Source organism: Podarcis filfolensis (assembly GCF_964270895.1).
Source record: "Podarcis filfolensis genome assembly, chromosome: 11".
Taxonomy (NCBI): Eukaryota; Metazoa; Chordata; class Lepidosauria; order Squamata; family Lacertidae; genus Podarcis; species Podarcis filfolensis.
This window is the reverse complement of record NC_139613.1, coordinates 37,702,569-37,718,894: the sequence shown is the minus strand read 5'-3', so window position 1 is coordinate 37,718,894 and position 16,326 is coordinate 37,702,569. Positions and strand designations below refer to the sequence as shown.

General features: G+C 41.7%; 1 protein-coding gene across 1 annotated transcript; it reads right to left on the bottom strand.

Moving 5' to 3' along the window:
* Positions 1–857: 857 nt before the first annotated feature.
* FAM174A (family with sequence similarity 174 member A) lies at positions 858–12,965 on the bottom strand. Its single transcript, XM_083577227.1, has 3 exons — positions 12,422–12,965; positions 6,733–6,867; positions 858–1,380 (listed from the first exon to the last, which is right to left on the bottom strand). The coding sequence occupies exons 1-3, from the start codon at positions 12,781–12,783 to the stop codon at positions 1,377–1,379; spliced, it is 501 nt and encodes a 166-aa protein (XP_083433353.1). The 5' UTR covers positions 12,784–12,965; the 3' UTR covers positions 858–1,376.
* Between the last annotated feature and the right edge of the window lie 3,361 nt (positions 12,966–16,326).

Genomic DNA, 16,326 nt, shown 5'->3' with positions numbered 1-16,326 from the left:
TGAGATAAAGAATCTCATGCTCTACCACAGGCATAGGCAAACTCGGCCCTCCAGATGTTTTGGGACTACAATTCCCATCATCACTGACCACTGGTCCTGTTAGCTAAGGATCATGGGAATTGTAGTCCCAAAACATCTGGAGGGCCAAGTTTGCCTATGCCTGCTCTACCATCTAGCATGACACCCCAGGGAGATCTCCCATGGGAAAATCTCAGGTATTGTGGCTCAGGACTGTAATACCTCAAGGACTGCCTCTTTCCATATGAACCCACCCGGACTCTGAGATCATCTTCTGAGGCCCTCCTTCATGTGCTTCCTCAATATATAAATTCAATAAATAAATAAAATGTAGGAAATCTTCCTGGGACCTCATGCCAGTGGTGAGCAGGGTTGGACATACTCCAGTCTGTCTGTCTGTCTGTCTGTCTCTCTCTCTCTCACACACACACACACCCTCCATTTCTCTCTTCCCTTTTTCTCATTTTCCCTTCCACCTATCACATCTCACCCCTTCCCACCACTTTCTGTGTTAGGGGGATTTCTGGGGAACGCACACACAGTGAGAGGATTAAGGGTTTTGTGTAACTTAAAGGATATAACTGACACCATTCATGATCTCCCTCTCATTAGGAAGTCCATGGTGTTTGAATGAAACCCAATGTAAACTGAAGCTTCATTTATTTATGCCTGCTGAGTAGGCTTATCATTTTCAGAAACGTTCTTCAGAGTGACCTCAGCCGGCCTGTGAAAGACAGCCAGGGACATCCTCACCAAAAGTCTTTGGTTGATTACTATCAGCATATTTCCTGCTGTCCAAAGTATTACATTCAAAACCAACAGATACAAAATACAAGTAATGAGTGTTAGGAATACTGTAAACATTTATTTGCATCACTCACACAGATCTATAATGTACATCCAGTTTACAAAGGAGAGGGAACACCCCTCTGACACGGGTAGTTAAGTTTGGCAATATATCTGTTAAATGAAAGAGTAGGCGCTGAGAGTTCACATAAGTAAGTTATCACACTTGACACTCATCTAAAAAAATTAAGTTGGTCAAGAAACCCACAAATATATCTCTGTTAGTGTTCTGTGGAAGGGAAGATCACCATACAGAATTAACATAAGCAGAAAATACCCTGTTTTAAAATAGGTTTTAAATTTAGTGCACATTTCCCATAGACTCCAAACTTAAAATATTTCTGTATATACAAAAGGTACAATAAAATGTTACAGTGTTTATTGCAACAAACTAAGGATGCCATAATATAGATCACTTGTATACACCCAACCCTGATATTGGCTTCTTATTCCTTCTGTACAGCCTTCTTTCGTTGCTCCACAATTGAAATATTCTCCCAAAAGGCACATACTTATCTACAAAGAAAAAAAAAATATTTTTTTAAGTAAACACCATTCGATTGAAATCTTTTAACACAAAAAAACCCCAAATCTCCTCAATGCTGCACCCACTTGAAAGCAACAAGAGGATTTCATGTATATTATATATCCAGCATTTAACATACTTGATTCTTGCAATGACTCAAAAGCTGAGTTCAAATTTCCCTCTACACACACCAAAAAGCCCCTACCTTAGTCACCAAGCCACCACAAAAGAAAGAATGCACTTTTGAGAATGCACTTTTGAGAAGAGAAGGGGAAACGTGCATTTTGGCATGGATTGGTGGGGGGCTGTGACTATTTCTCCTGTGGCTTCTAGGCTGGAGCTCCAAGCCCAGGGCCTCAAACCCCAAGACTCTCCCACCACAGCTGTGAATAGGAAGACTTCTCTTCAATTACAGTAGGGCTAGGGAACGTGTAGTCCCAACAATACGAGTCCCATTACCCCTGACCATTGGACTTGCTGGCTGACACTGATGACAGTAGGAATCCAACAACATGGTGGCGGGGAGAGATGTCCCAGGTTTCCCAGCCCTGATTAACAAGGTGGGGGATGACTTCATATAACAGACCAGTAGCACCTTTCACTCAGTGGTACACATCTACTCCAGCCAATTAAGCTGACATGTTTGTGTTTTGAATTGTGGTCGTAACATTTTACGATGCAGAAGTTGCAAAATGCAATGCTTTTCGTTCTCTTATTTCTGACCTCAATCATCATGATTAGCAAGCTAGACATTGTTTTCTAATCCATTTTTTCTGATGATGATGATGATATTTAGTAGTACAGTGGTACCTTGGGTTAAGTACTTAATTCGTTCCGGAGGTCTGTTCTTAACCTGAAACTGTTCTTAACCTGAAGCACCACTTTAGCTAATGGGCCCTCCTGCTGTGCCGCCAGAGCATGATTTCTGGTCTCATCCTGAAGCAAAGTTCTTAACCCAAGGTAGTAATTCTTGGCTAGCAGAGTCTGTAACCTGAAGCGTATGTAACCCGAGGTACCACTGTAGTAGTAGTATTACTATTATAACCTGTTGTGCCCCAGCTACTCTGGCAGATTCCAACACATAAAAACATAATAAAACATCAAACATTAAGAACTACCTATAGAAATGTATCTTACTGAGATACTGCATCCCATTTTACTCCCATTCCCCCCCAATCTTTTCTTGCCACCAAGCCGCTGTCCTTTAAATCAATCTCTTTCCACCCCCCTCTTGCAGCAAAAAACACAAGCTTTACAGTTCCATCCTGTCATGAAATCGTAACTACCAGAGCAATAATATTCAGTCCACTCAGCAATTTATTTTTGGTACACAGTGCAATTTTGAGCATACTTTATCTACACAACACACAGCTAGCTATTACTTATAGGATGCAAGCAGTTCAATAAATAAAGGCATTATTGGATGTTAAGATATTGTTTAAGTATCTTTTAGAACCATCTCATAATGGCACTCAGGAGAAGAACTCAGTTTTCCAAGTATTTCTCTTACTTCAACATTTATATCCTTTCTGCACTTGCAGCATAATGCTTCTGTGGACATTTACTTTTTTCATGTTTATAGCAAATAAAATAAGTTGCACTGTTTTTAACTGTTCACTGCTGACACGACTCAAAGTAGTGCAGCTTTTGACCACATCGTGTTATAAAAAGGGACTTTAGGAGATGACTTGCACCACTTAGGAATGCTAATGATTAAGCAGTATATTAATGCCTTGAAGAGATAAGGGTTCCATTTGCTTCTGTGTTTTTAGATTTTGCAACACTGTAGATAACTTTATCAGCATAGCACTGAGAATTTCCAACTCAGGCAATGTCGTATTCATTACTTGTATATATATTTGCAGCAAGGCGTAACATACTCTATGGATTACAAGCAGATAAGAGAAGTCTGTTCGTAACCTTGCCCAGACAGCTTTCAAATCTGTCATTGTGACCAATGTTGCATACGTTTTGGAAGCATAAGAATATACGAACAGCCATTTATAAGGTTGCTTCACAACAGTTAAACATAGTTATTAGTACTCAAAACATATACAATGTAATTCAGGAGCTTCTTTTTCCCTTACTGACTTAGTAAACCAGTACCTGGGATCTGCAGGCTGCAAGCAGAGGCTTCCATGACAATGATCCTGTAACCAATGCTATTTCAGCCCCAAAAATGGCTTGTCAGGGAGAAGGCAAGGCAAGAACCTTTCTTCCTACACCTAGTTTTATTCAGAGAGGGGATATTTTGCTATAGAGGAGCAGGGAACACCCAGGTGCAATGGGACAGTTGTAAATTTGCCATAACAATGAGAACAAATATTAAGAAGAAAAAGGGGGGGAAATCCTTGTTTTGAAATAAGCACTGTCTTGGCGGATACCTGAATGTGAGCCTAGGGCAATTGCTACAAAGAGGTCTCACTCCAGCTATTCTTACAAGGCAGAACAGGCCAAGAGTCAGTCCCCTCTCTAATAATTAATAAGCACGCTAATTATTTTAAAGATCTGGATGTGTTGAATCAAGATATGCAGTATTCTTCAGGAGATTGGGGAAAACGTCCCAGCACCCAGTAACTGGGTAGCAGAGTTACTTGATGGCTGCTTCTCTGCTACAAAGCATTCATGGGAGAGAAACAGGGAAATTGGTGAGAGCTGTGCATGCTTAACCCTTTGGCTTAATTCATACCTAGAGTTGTTTTTCCATTGTGAGGTTTCAGGCACATGCTTGCAAGCTGAAGCAGCTCAGGGATGCGAGTTTCAGGGAAAGGGTAGCTTCTGGAAGATGTGATACACATCTCCTTCCCAACATTTCTCATTGCACTTTACAACCCCCAGAGATTCTTTGCAATGGAGAAGTAGCGGCTGTTATGGCTAGTGTTACTGTAGCGTGTCAGGATTCCTGAACTTGGAATTGGCATGACTAATATACAGCAAGGGTATGAAAATTTCAATATATGCAAGGGTGAAACACAAATTAAACACTCAAAACAGAACAGCACATACTCGGTTTGGGAAGAAAAAAAAATCTTGGAAAATATAGCCTGCAAGCTTTGGGGCAGATACCATGATGGAACTGTTTCTAAACCTGAAGCAGCAAAGCAACCTCAATTTTTTTATAAAAGCAGAGGGAACCATGAATTCTAATAATGTTTATAAAGTACTTTGCAAAATTAGGAAATGAGACAGCATGTATAAGAACTGATGGGGAAATAGGGCATTCAGGCAAGTTAGCTATATTCCAGAGAGAGACTTGGAAAAGATTGCCCAATTTTGTTGAGAAAACAAAAGCCAAAGCACAGCCGTAAAAGCGCAATTATCTTACTGTGCTTTCCCATGGGAAATGAGCTGTATTCATATCAACAATGAACAACTGATTGTTGCTATTCCTCTAATATTGAGTATATTTCACTCAATTTCCCCCATTTTAGCATACAGAACTGTATTACAAGTAATTATCAACTAGAAGTGCATCTATCTAAACTGTGTTGTTTTTGTTTTAAAAAGAAGTTGTTTCTGTGTCTCGAGACATATACACAAAAATAACAACCATGCACTAGCTCAAAGATTTAGATTTAGACAGAATCTCATTTTTGCCTTCCTGTGCAATTTTAGTAGAGCTGGCCAAAAAATGTTGGTAGGCTAAGAAGCTGATCCTTTCTTAAATCAAATAGTCTTATTTGAAGCTTAACTGCTAAATAAATAAACAAACTCAAGTAAAGGTACAATTTGCCATGAAGCTGTCCAGTCTACGGCAATATCCACTGACACAACAAACACAACTCCTACTCTGCCCAACACCTTAGTACTGAAAATAATGACATCCAACTAGACAAAAACTGTATGCTAGAGGCCAGTTTAATAGTGTTCTATGTTTTACTTGCTTTTTAAGGCAAAGTAATTTTTAATTCTGCTGATTCTTTTAAAGAATTTTGTTAATATTTTAAATTTACATGTCTTCTGTATAAAAGACATGAGAAAGCTGCTGACATTTGTCTAATAAAAGAATTATTTCAAATATCACTGGAGATGGGAGTGTCAACACAGCTTTACATCTACAGTGGTACCTCAGGTTACATACGCTTCAGGTTACAGACTCCGCTAACCCATAAATTGTGCTTCAGGTTAAGAACTTTGCTTCAGGGTGAGAACGGAAATCGTGCTCCGGCGGCATGGCAGCAGCAGGAGTCCCCATTAGCTAAAGTGGTACTTCAGGTTAAGAACAGTTTCAGGTTAAGAACGGACCTCCGGAACAAATTAAGTACTTAAGGTACCACTGTACATTTCAAAACTAGGTTGTTACAAGTGAAATCCCATGCCACAATAAATCCAATTAGTCTACAACACACAAGGAAGACCTGTGCCACCTGAGAGACTAACACAGCTACTATTTAGGAAATGAAATACTACCAAGAATATCATGTAAGGATAGAATCCTTAATTAATTAGACATGGCCATTATTTCTGGAGTATAATAGCTTACAGAAAGCCTGGTATGCGTTACGACTTTATAAGAACAGGGACATAAAAAATAGGCAATTTAAGTATTTAAATGAATCAAATGCCCATAGCACTAAAACAGCACCATGTAAAGTATGCTACAGAACAAAGAATACAAATGACTTATTCCTAAATTAAAAGTCACAGATCTAAGATTCTCATTCATAAGTTTGGGGATAACTATTTCCCTCATGTCTGATGTTGGCAATTTGGGCAAGGGAGGCTGCATGCAAGTAGGTTTGCCAACTGTGCTTGGAATGCCCCAAGACAATATTACACAGATGTACCGTGCCTTCCTTAAAAGAACAACCAGTGCCTCTGGTCACAGAGGCATTTTTATATCTTGTTCAAAACATCCACTTCATCCATGGATGAAGAATGAAATACATCACGCTTGGTTTCCTGTCATATACAGTGGTACCTCGGGTTACATACACTTCAGGTTACATACGCTTCAGGTTACACACTCCGCTAACCCAGAAATAGTGCTTCAGGTTAAGAACTTTGCTTCAGGATGAGAACAGAAATCGGGCTACGGCGGCGCGGCAGCAGCAGGAGGCCCCCTTAGCTAAAGTGGTGCTTCAGGTTAAGAACAGTTTCAGGTTAAGAACGGACCTCCGGAACGAATTAAGTACTTAACCCGAGGTAGCACTGTACTGCATACTTGTGCTTAGATGAATTCTTTGTGAACTGGCAAAACTTTATGGAGTGCAGCAGAAGATATGGAACACTACCAACTATGAATTATGGATTTGCATTGTTTAATTAGTTAAAACAATATAGGAAATAGGAATCCGTTCCCTCTTACAACAAGGAGAACATCCTAAACTCTGTCTACCAACCTTCGAGGATGATTGGCATCAAAGAGTGTTGTGTCATCGTCATCATCATCTTGTTCCAATGGTGTCAGCTCTGTATTTTCTATGTTTGTGTCCAGAACCCCATACCTCCTCGTCTTTCTGTTTCTTCGTCGAAGTCTGAAAAGTGTGAAAGGTTACAATTTATTAACTGAATCACACTAATAACAAAAGAATTAAAATACCGCTCTGAAGGAAAACTTAAGAAAAACTAACATGAATTCAAGTGTACTAACAACCATCTGTATAAGCATTACATTATTGTAATTCACATGCATAAGCAGGATGCCCAATTCGACAGTCAAGCACTGAAAAACTATTGATTTGTATAATGTGATTGCACAATTTTAGTTTGCTTCAAAGAAAATTCAGCTTAATTTAGCAAACAGTATGAATAATCCTGCATTTTATCTTGCCAGATCTTACTCCCTTAACTGCAGAAGTCCAAAAAGGAAACAGGGAGGGATGTGCTCTTCCATCTTTGAATAAGAAAACACACACACTCACAAAACACTTCTCAATTTCAAGCCAGAAGCTCCCACCAAGGCACAAGAGTGGTACCTCGGGTTACAGACGCTTCAGGTTACAGACGCTTCAGGTTACAGACTCTGCTAACCCAGAAATAGTACCTCGGGTTAAGAACGTTGCTTCAGGATGAGAACAGAAATTGTGCAGCGGCAGCAGCGGGAGGCCCCATTAGCTAAAGTACCTCAGGTTAAGAACAGTTTCAGGTTAAGAACGGACCTCCAGAATGAATTAAGTTCTTAACCTGAGGTACCACTGTACCAGAATATCATATTGTAATTTTGGGGAAATAATACAATATTGCTACTTTAACACTCAGCCAATGTAGCTATTGACTTGTGCCCAATATGTTTCACATGTTGGTATTTGAGTATTTTTTATGTAGCCAGAACAACATCTATGCACAAGAGAGAGGTATCAGATGTTTCTGGGGAACCCCAAGTTTTGAATGTGAAAAAAGCCCTTGGGGGCAGAGAAGCCCAAGTGGAGGAAGACAAAAATAGTCTAGTGAGGACTGGGGATGTTGACAAAGAATGATGAGGACATTGGATCAGAGGGGAACAGAATAGAATATTCTGAAGATGACTGAAAAGGTGAAGAACAGCAGGACCTAGTTCTATGACCCTGTGATGGAGCTGTAAGACTGCAAACAGGTCAAAGTTTATTTGATTTGATCTATTTTACAGAAGCTTAATCATACTCAGATGTTGCAGTCTATACCAGAGATCTTACTTAAGCCACTAAATCAAAGAGAACAAAATTCACTGAAAACTTGTCTGAAGAAATTCCAGTAAAATGCCAACTGTCAAGGAATTGCACAATCATGTGCTTGGTGCTGCCACCTTATGGTAGGGCACTGGCAAAATAATTTCCTGATTGATTTCTTAGCATATAAATGCCGCAATCCGATGCACACTTACTTGGGAACAAGTTAAAACAAACTTTCATTTTGTTCTCATTCAGAAGTTTCATGCTACAAGTATGCTGGGTGTTTTATGATTCTAATCACATCCATATTCAACAACCAAGTGAGGCAGGATTTTGTTCTCGCTTAACAAATTACAGGACCTAAAGTGAGTTACTAGTCCAAGGCTGCCAAAACAAATCTTAGCTAAAGATGAATCGGATGAGGGGATCATTTGCCAAAATGCAAACTATAATGTTATTGCAAAGCTGTTAAAGAACAAGATGAAGGACTGTGTTGCTTGTTTCCCACTAAATACAGTCTTATGCAACAGCCTTAATTTCACAGTGAACAATATATGACAAATGGTGCAAGGCAGGCTTAAACTTTTTATTATGTAAGAATATAAGGCCAGATGTCAAACACAGTTCAACAATTTGGTCAGAAACTATCTCTATATGCTTTTCGCAAATAGGATGATTGTGAGAAAATCTGTAATTTAAATGTATCATTATAAGTCTGATGACAATCAAATGCAGAACAAGAGTTTAAGCATTTATGAAACTCATTCTGATGAAATGCATGCATTACACAAATGAACATTTTAAGAATACATTTGCCTGAGTTATGTGAAGAAAATGTAACTTCTCTCTAATGTAATTTTTGTTCTTGAAGCAGAAAAATAAGTTGAAACAATAAAGCAGCCACTTCATTTTAAGTATTCCTTTTCTACAGAATATTCCTTGAAAGTGAGCACACTTCCATGAATTCACAAGATGTAGATTTAATATCCAGAACGTTGTCAGTTGTCCTTCAAAAGGCTTACTCTGTAATTTGTGCAAATGCCATTTTAAATTCTATCCAGGTTGCCAATTTTATGCTGAAATACATTTTGGACATTCTGCTTCTTTATTTAGAATATATCTATCTTCTGGTTAATGCAAAATGAGACTGACGCAACATGTGACATGTACCGACTTGTCAGTCGTTTTTCTCAGAGACTACTGTCTTTACAGAATATGATGCTTCAAATCATAAAAGAGCTCTGCTCAACAAGCCCTACAGTCCAACCTCCTATTTCACAGTTTATGGTTTTCTTATCCCCTTTCTATTTTTCCTGTTATATTTTATGTATTAATTTTTATTCTGTAAGCAAAGTTCAAACAAAGGGCAGTCAATTAATACCTATAATAAAATAAACAAACATTTTCAGCAGATCCTTTTGGAATGCTAAGAGACAGGATATGAAATTGACAGCTCTCACCGACACCCGTATGTTGCATGTTATCAGCATGTTGTTCACAGGTATACTGCTGCTGATCGTGGAAACTCTACTTAACCCTATCAGGACTAACACTTGTGGATAGATGTATTCTCCATGAACTTGTCTAATCCCCTTAAGAGCAAAGTCAGGTACTATAATCACGTAGTGTAGCCGTGAATTTACTAAGTAAATTCTACATGGCTTAGAAAAAGGTGCGGGGGTGGGAGTGGGGAGAGAGAATTCATAAGGTTGAAAAATCAATACATAATTTCATAATGTGTTGTCACACCATCCTTCTGAAGGCCATTGCTAAAGATAAGCAGGCCTGGTCTGGTTACTGCTTTGAGGGGTGAATTCCTGGGAACTACATGTACCCTGCCTTTAGCTCCATAACATAAGGAAGGTAGGATACAGTAACAATATAAGATCTAATCAAAATAAATTTTAAATACATTGGTAAACCTACACATGCACACGGGCTCTACCATTTCAGACTTATTATTATTATTATTATTATTATTATTATTATTATTATTATTCCAACTGTAGGTGGATTTGCATGATTGCATGGTCCTTAGCAAAAATAAATAAATGCATATACATCACACAAACACACATGCATGCATGCATATACATTTATATACAAAGGAAGTTATGCTACAAAGTGCCCTGCTTTTCTATATGGAGGAGTCAATAAAGTTTGCACCAACTTGGCAGCCAAGCCAAAATCTGTGGTCATCAGACTCTTTCTTCAGTGCATGTTTTCTCAGAAGTTACTGCCACTGAGCTCAATATGGCTTAGATACATGAACCATGTTGCAGTCAGGTTGGGAGGCTATTGAGGAGAGGTAGGACCTGTTGGCACTGGGCAGCTGAGGTACACAGAATGCCAGCCATCACTCAAATGGCCCCTCTAACCCTTCCTCTCCAGAACACGGGAAAGGATGGGATTTGGTTTGGTATGGGTGCGGAGTGCCTGGCTGCTCACTGTCCAAACAATCAGCTCCAACCTTCCTCTCAAGTTGGAAGCTGCACCAAGACAAGTAGCTGTGTTGTGCCTCCAACATGCAGTGTAACTAAGGGGTTGGGCATCACAATGTTCCCTCTAACTCCAAACTGCAAGGCAAAGATGGGGTTTAATTATGCTCACCAGATAGCAGTGGAAGTGAGTGTGGAGCATGACCATAAACTTAGGCCAGATCCTGAGCATGTTCGGCTCAGTCACATGACTCGGCAACCCAGCTTCAGACTATTTTAAAGGCTTATTTTTACTCAGCCAGGCTTATGCAGAGCCATGCTACTGAGTGCAGCTTGGATCTGGGGTAACATTTTGTGGCTTAACTAACACCAGCATCTTGTGCATCTAGATTACCCTCTAGGCTGTTTTCTTCTTCTTCAAAACATAGAAGTTACTTCAGATCCTTGATATTTTGGTTACCCTTCTATGCATTTTTCCCAGATGCATACAACATCCCAAACAAAGTCACACTATACCACAAAACAAATTAGTTCCCACACAGGACTAGATTACAGAGAAGCGCTTGTTTCATGGTTTTAAAAGCCCACTGCTTACTTGTTTTAGATACATATACTCAGGAAAACATGCAGTTTTTTATATAGATCTACCTGCGTACTATGTTAATCCAACACAAGTACTGCTAGTTTCTCAGGGGTTGTGCCCAGTCGCTGGCCTTGAGTCTACAGTGGAATCCTGCTAGTTACGACTTCTCTCTCCAGTCTTGTTTAAATACAAAATGATCATTATTCTAATCAGCTGTCCCTTTCACTGGGTGCAAAAGCTGCCCAGATGACATGCAGAAACTACCTTCCAGAAACACATATGATAGAACTTAAGATAAGGAGTGCCAGGCTTGAATCAGGTACACCAGTGGCACGTGCTCTATCAGATGCACCAAGGTAAACAAGGGCCAGGGGAACACACGACAGCCTAAAGGGGATGTTTCGCAGGTGAGTAAAAAGAGAGGGCCATGGGTCATAGAAGTGAACAGTTGGAAGGCACCCCATGGGTCATCTAGCCCAACCCCCTGCAGCGCAGGAATCTCAGCTAAAGCATCTGAGACAGATCCAAACTCTGCTTTAAAATCTCCAAGGAAGGAGGGACCACAACCTCATAGTTTTCTCTGATGTTTAGTTAGAAGCTCCTTCCTTGTAACTTGAAGCCACTGGTTCGCATTCTACCCTCTAGAGCAGAAGAAAGATGAAAGACCTTGAGATAGCCTAAACCTTAAAGACCTTTAAAGCCTAAACCGTCTCAGCCCAGTATACCTGAAGGAGTGTCTCCACCCCCATCGTTCAGCCCAGACACTGAGGTCCAGCTCCGAGGGCCTTCTGGCGGTTCCCTCACTGAGAGAAGTGAGGTTACAGGGAACTGGGCAGAGGGCCTTCTCGGTAGTGGTGCCCTTCAGATGTCAAGGATATAAACAACTATCTGACGTTTGGAAGACATCTGAAAGCAGCACAGTTTAGGGAAGTTTTTAATACTTGATGTCTTATCTTGTTTTTAATATTGTGCTGGGGGCCACCCATAGTGCCTGGGGAAACCCAGGCAGATGGGTGGGGTATAAATAAATAATTATTACTATTATCATTATTAGAAACTTCTTTCTTGTAACTTGAAGCCACCCTCCAGAGCAGGAGAAAATGAAGCTTGCTCCCTCCTCTCCCACGTGGAAGACCTCGAGATGGCTATCATTGCAAGCGGGCTTGGACTAGATGACTTCTCGGGGTCCCTTCCGTGATTCCAAGATGCAACAGGGCTGAGAACGGGAGAGGCCACCCTAGCCAACCTCCCTCCCCTTCTTCTTGAAGGGGGGAGGGGGACGAGGCTCCCGTCACTCAGTTTCCCCCAAAGCCAAGTGGAAACGAGGAGGGGGAGATCCCCAAACCCTTCCGAGATCGACTGATCGATCGATCGCTGGGTAGACAGATTACGGGGGTCCCTCCTGCTGCCCCAGGCTCACCGCACGGTCCGGATGACGAAGTAGACGATGAGCGCGGCGCTGGCCAGGACCAGGACCGAGAGGGCGCGCTGGGTCATGAGCTGGTTGCGCTCAGGCGGGGCGGGCACGGCGGCGGCCACGCTGCCCACCCCACTCGCATTGCTGCTCCGCGCCGCCTCGCCCACGGGGGAACCGCTGCTGCTGCTGCTGCCCAGGGCGGGCGCGGCGTCGTGGCCGCCGGGCGCCGCGGAGGCAGAGGATGACGACGGCGCCGGCGAGGGCGGCGGCGGCGGCCTCAGGACCCCCTGAGCCGGGAGCGCTTCCCCGCCCCACAGCGCGGCCAGCAGCAGCAGGAGGAGCAGCCCCGGCCCCAGCCGCCGCATGGCAGCCCGTCCAACCGTGCGCCCGCTGGGCGCGGCCTAAGCGCCGCCGCGGGGCCTGTCAGGAGAGCAGGAAGCAGGAGCGGAAGTCCTCATCTTTCCCCTCACACGGCGCGGCCATGGAAGTCTCCCGGCCGAGACTCCCGCCCTCGCGCCTCAGGCGGCCTGCTCCCACGTGACCAAAAGGGCCGGTTATTCGTGCGCAGGCGCAACAGGGCCCTCGGTCTCGCCTTTCGCCCGGGAAGCTCGATGGAGGAAGGAGGAAGGAGAGGCGGGTTTTTTTTCTTGTCATGTCTAGCAGCCAAAGAGCCCCACTTGAAAGAGGGGCCAGGGATGGGGTTTTCGGGGACCCAGACAAAACTCAAATGCCTCCCCCGGCGATACAAGCGCCACCCGTTGTTGTTGTTGTTTATAAAAAACAGCAAACCCCCCCCCCCAAATATTGCTCCCTATTTGCAGGTGGGGGGATGCCAGATCCTTAGCCAAATCCGCTAAGTTCCTATCGACGCCCATGGCAAGTCTAGGTTGGTACACAACTTGTTCATGTGTAGCCAGTTTGTACATATGATTTAACGATATTTGGAATTTATATTTATAAATACCGTATCAGGTTTAATGACAAACAAAAATGCAATTTATTCTGACAATATTTTATATTGCCCATATATATATATATATATATATATATATATAAAACCATATATATTGAGCATATTGACCATATATATATTCTTAATGATATATATGTGTGTGTGTGTGTGTGTGTGTATTTATATATACTATTGACACCAACTGTTTTTGTCAGCTGGTATTTCTACCTGAAGAGCAGACAGACAGAAAGAAAGAGCGATGTCTGCAACCATAGGAAAGTGGCCGCCGAGAGCGCCTTTCCTTCGGCACAAATGCATAACGCAAACCCGTCTCCTGACACCCAGGATTCAGGGCCAAGCTCCAGGCACAGGCTGCCATAAACCAGTTCACACTCTTGTTCACCTAGGCCCGTATTTCCTGTTCCAGCAGCGGCTCTCATAGGAACACTGGAAATTGCCTTCCACCAAGGCGGACCATTGGCCCAGCTGGCTCAGTGTTGTCTACACTGACTGGCAGCGTTTCTTCATGGTTCCTCTCTTGCGCACAAAACACCTCCCCCTTCAGCTCTTTGCTCACCCAATGAAAGATCTGATGACCATGTCTACTTCTGAAGAAGTAGTATCTGTGTATCTGAAGAAGTGTGCATGCACACGAAAGCTCATACCAAGAACTAACTTAGTTGGTCTTTAAGGTGCTACTGGAAGGAAAAAAAAAAATTTTTTTGTTTTGACTATGGCAGACCAACACGGCTACCTATCTGTAACATGTCTACTTCATTGTTGTTGCTGCTGCTGCTGCTGCTGCTGTTGTTGTTGTATGCCACCCCAATCTCTGAGCGGTACAAGATTCAAGGAGTTCCAGGTACTCATCCCGGGTCTGAGTTTCCTTTTGGAAAGGAAACACAGCAGAGACTGGTGTCTATAGGATACATGACTTACTTACACACATACTGTATCTAATCTGAGTTTACGATGGAGCCTTAGCATCTCAAAAGGGTTTTGCTTTTCCCATAGCCACAGCCTCGGATTCAAGCAGAAATCAGTCATGGCTTTTTCCTGTCTTTTCAGCCTGCAGCTTTTTCCTCTAAGTCAAAGCTCAGGCTTTGTCCTACTAACTATATAAGAGAGGGAGCCCCCCCCCCCCATGTTGATGTAATTTTGCCATCAGCATGGTGTCATTTTTCACCATGAGAAGGTGGGGGTGGTGTTGGAGTTATACTACCTTGGGCAGCAGTTAGAAATTGGCCAGATTTTGCTTCATAATTCTACAAATTTATCAGTATTCCTCAACATGTACATGACACTGTTTTATCCACACTCCTCTTGGCAGTCACATAATATGCCTTTTTCTTATGATGTGCTGATGACATTATTTATACTGCTCTATTTAAAGCATATAGAATTGGGCTATTAGTTACAGACTACTGTGCCAATTGATGCTGATTTTTACCCCGTAAAACTAGTCCCATCAATTATAATGTTTTATGGTTGGAGTGTTGTGCATGTTTTAGAACTTTTACCTTTCCAGTTTCATATTTGCATTTGTGTTATTCAGCAAAAATAGGGTGTGCTGTTTGCTGCTTGCTTGCTAGATTTTTATATAGGATATATAGATTTATTTATTTTATAATATTTATATATTTTATATATTTTGACCATATAGTCAAAATAAATTGCAGTTGTTTGTCATACAGTGTTTCAGGAAAAAACAGTTGGACTATCCATGCTTCCTTGAAAACTTAAGTTCCATTGTGTTCAGTGGGATCACTCTCTCAAGTAAGTGTTCGAAGGACAACAGTGTGAATGCAGTGTGTGAGCCTTGGACTTTTGAAACCTATGCCCCATCTGTACTATACATTTAAAGCTGTATTATTCAACTTTAAACAGTCAAGACTTCCCCCAAAGAATCACCCAGAACTACAATTCTCAGAGTGGTTTAATAGTCAATCCCTCTTCCCTGGGAATTCTAATAATTGTTTCTCTGTGTAGCGAACGGGGATGTCTTAGCAATTCTCAGCACCCTTAACATCAAACTGCATTTTGGGGGAAGTCATGACTGTTTGAAGTGGTGTGATACTGCTTTAAATGCATAGTGCAGATGGGGCCTCAGATCAAGATTTTGCTCTCTCTTTTTGTTGTTAGAAACTGATCTACTTTTGAAATTAAAGAGAACAGAATGGAATATACAGAAATGGAGGCTTTCAGCAGTCACTGGAATTTAGTGTTTATTAAAAAGGCTGTCTGGCACTCTATGTCTGCCACTCTCCTTCACTTACAATGGAAGCTGTGGTCCATTTCAAATGTTTTACATGACAAAAGGGAGACAGATCTTGAATTTCGGTAAACGGCACTGAAGCTGCTAAATAATGTATTAAAATTAAGAATTTACTTGACGGTTACTGTGGAGAAAAAGATTTTTCCCCAGTTCCCAAAATAGTTATTGTAGGTGAATGGTGAGAATTTACATGACAGTTCATTAGTTGTAGGTTACATTTGTCTGCCTGGGCAGGAAGATTTTTATCTGTATATTAAGCAGGATCCTGGAGAAGAAGGGCACTTAAGAACTCTGAAAATAATGTGTTTCTCAGTTCTTTTTTTATAAGCTGAACCAAAACTTTACTTTGAGCTATTTTAGACCAGGAGGCATCAAAATGGATGTCCTTGCCTCTCAGACTTCAGCCACAAAGCATAGTGGCTTCCACTGGATGACGCTAACTGCCTTGCCAGATAAGGATATGTCTAGTCCACTTTCTGCTTCCGAGAATGGCCAGCCGCATGCACTTGGAAACGCACAAGCAAACCATCATGTTTCCCCATACCATAGCCATTCCATTGCCAATAGTGGATGTGTTCTCCATTTTCCCCTTCCCTTTTAGCTTGAGCTGTGCAGCCAAATCCTATGCATGCCTAATTATAACACAAGCACTGAGTTTAAATAAAAGGAAACTAAGAAGCC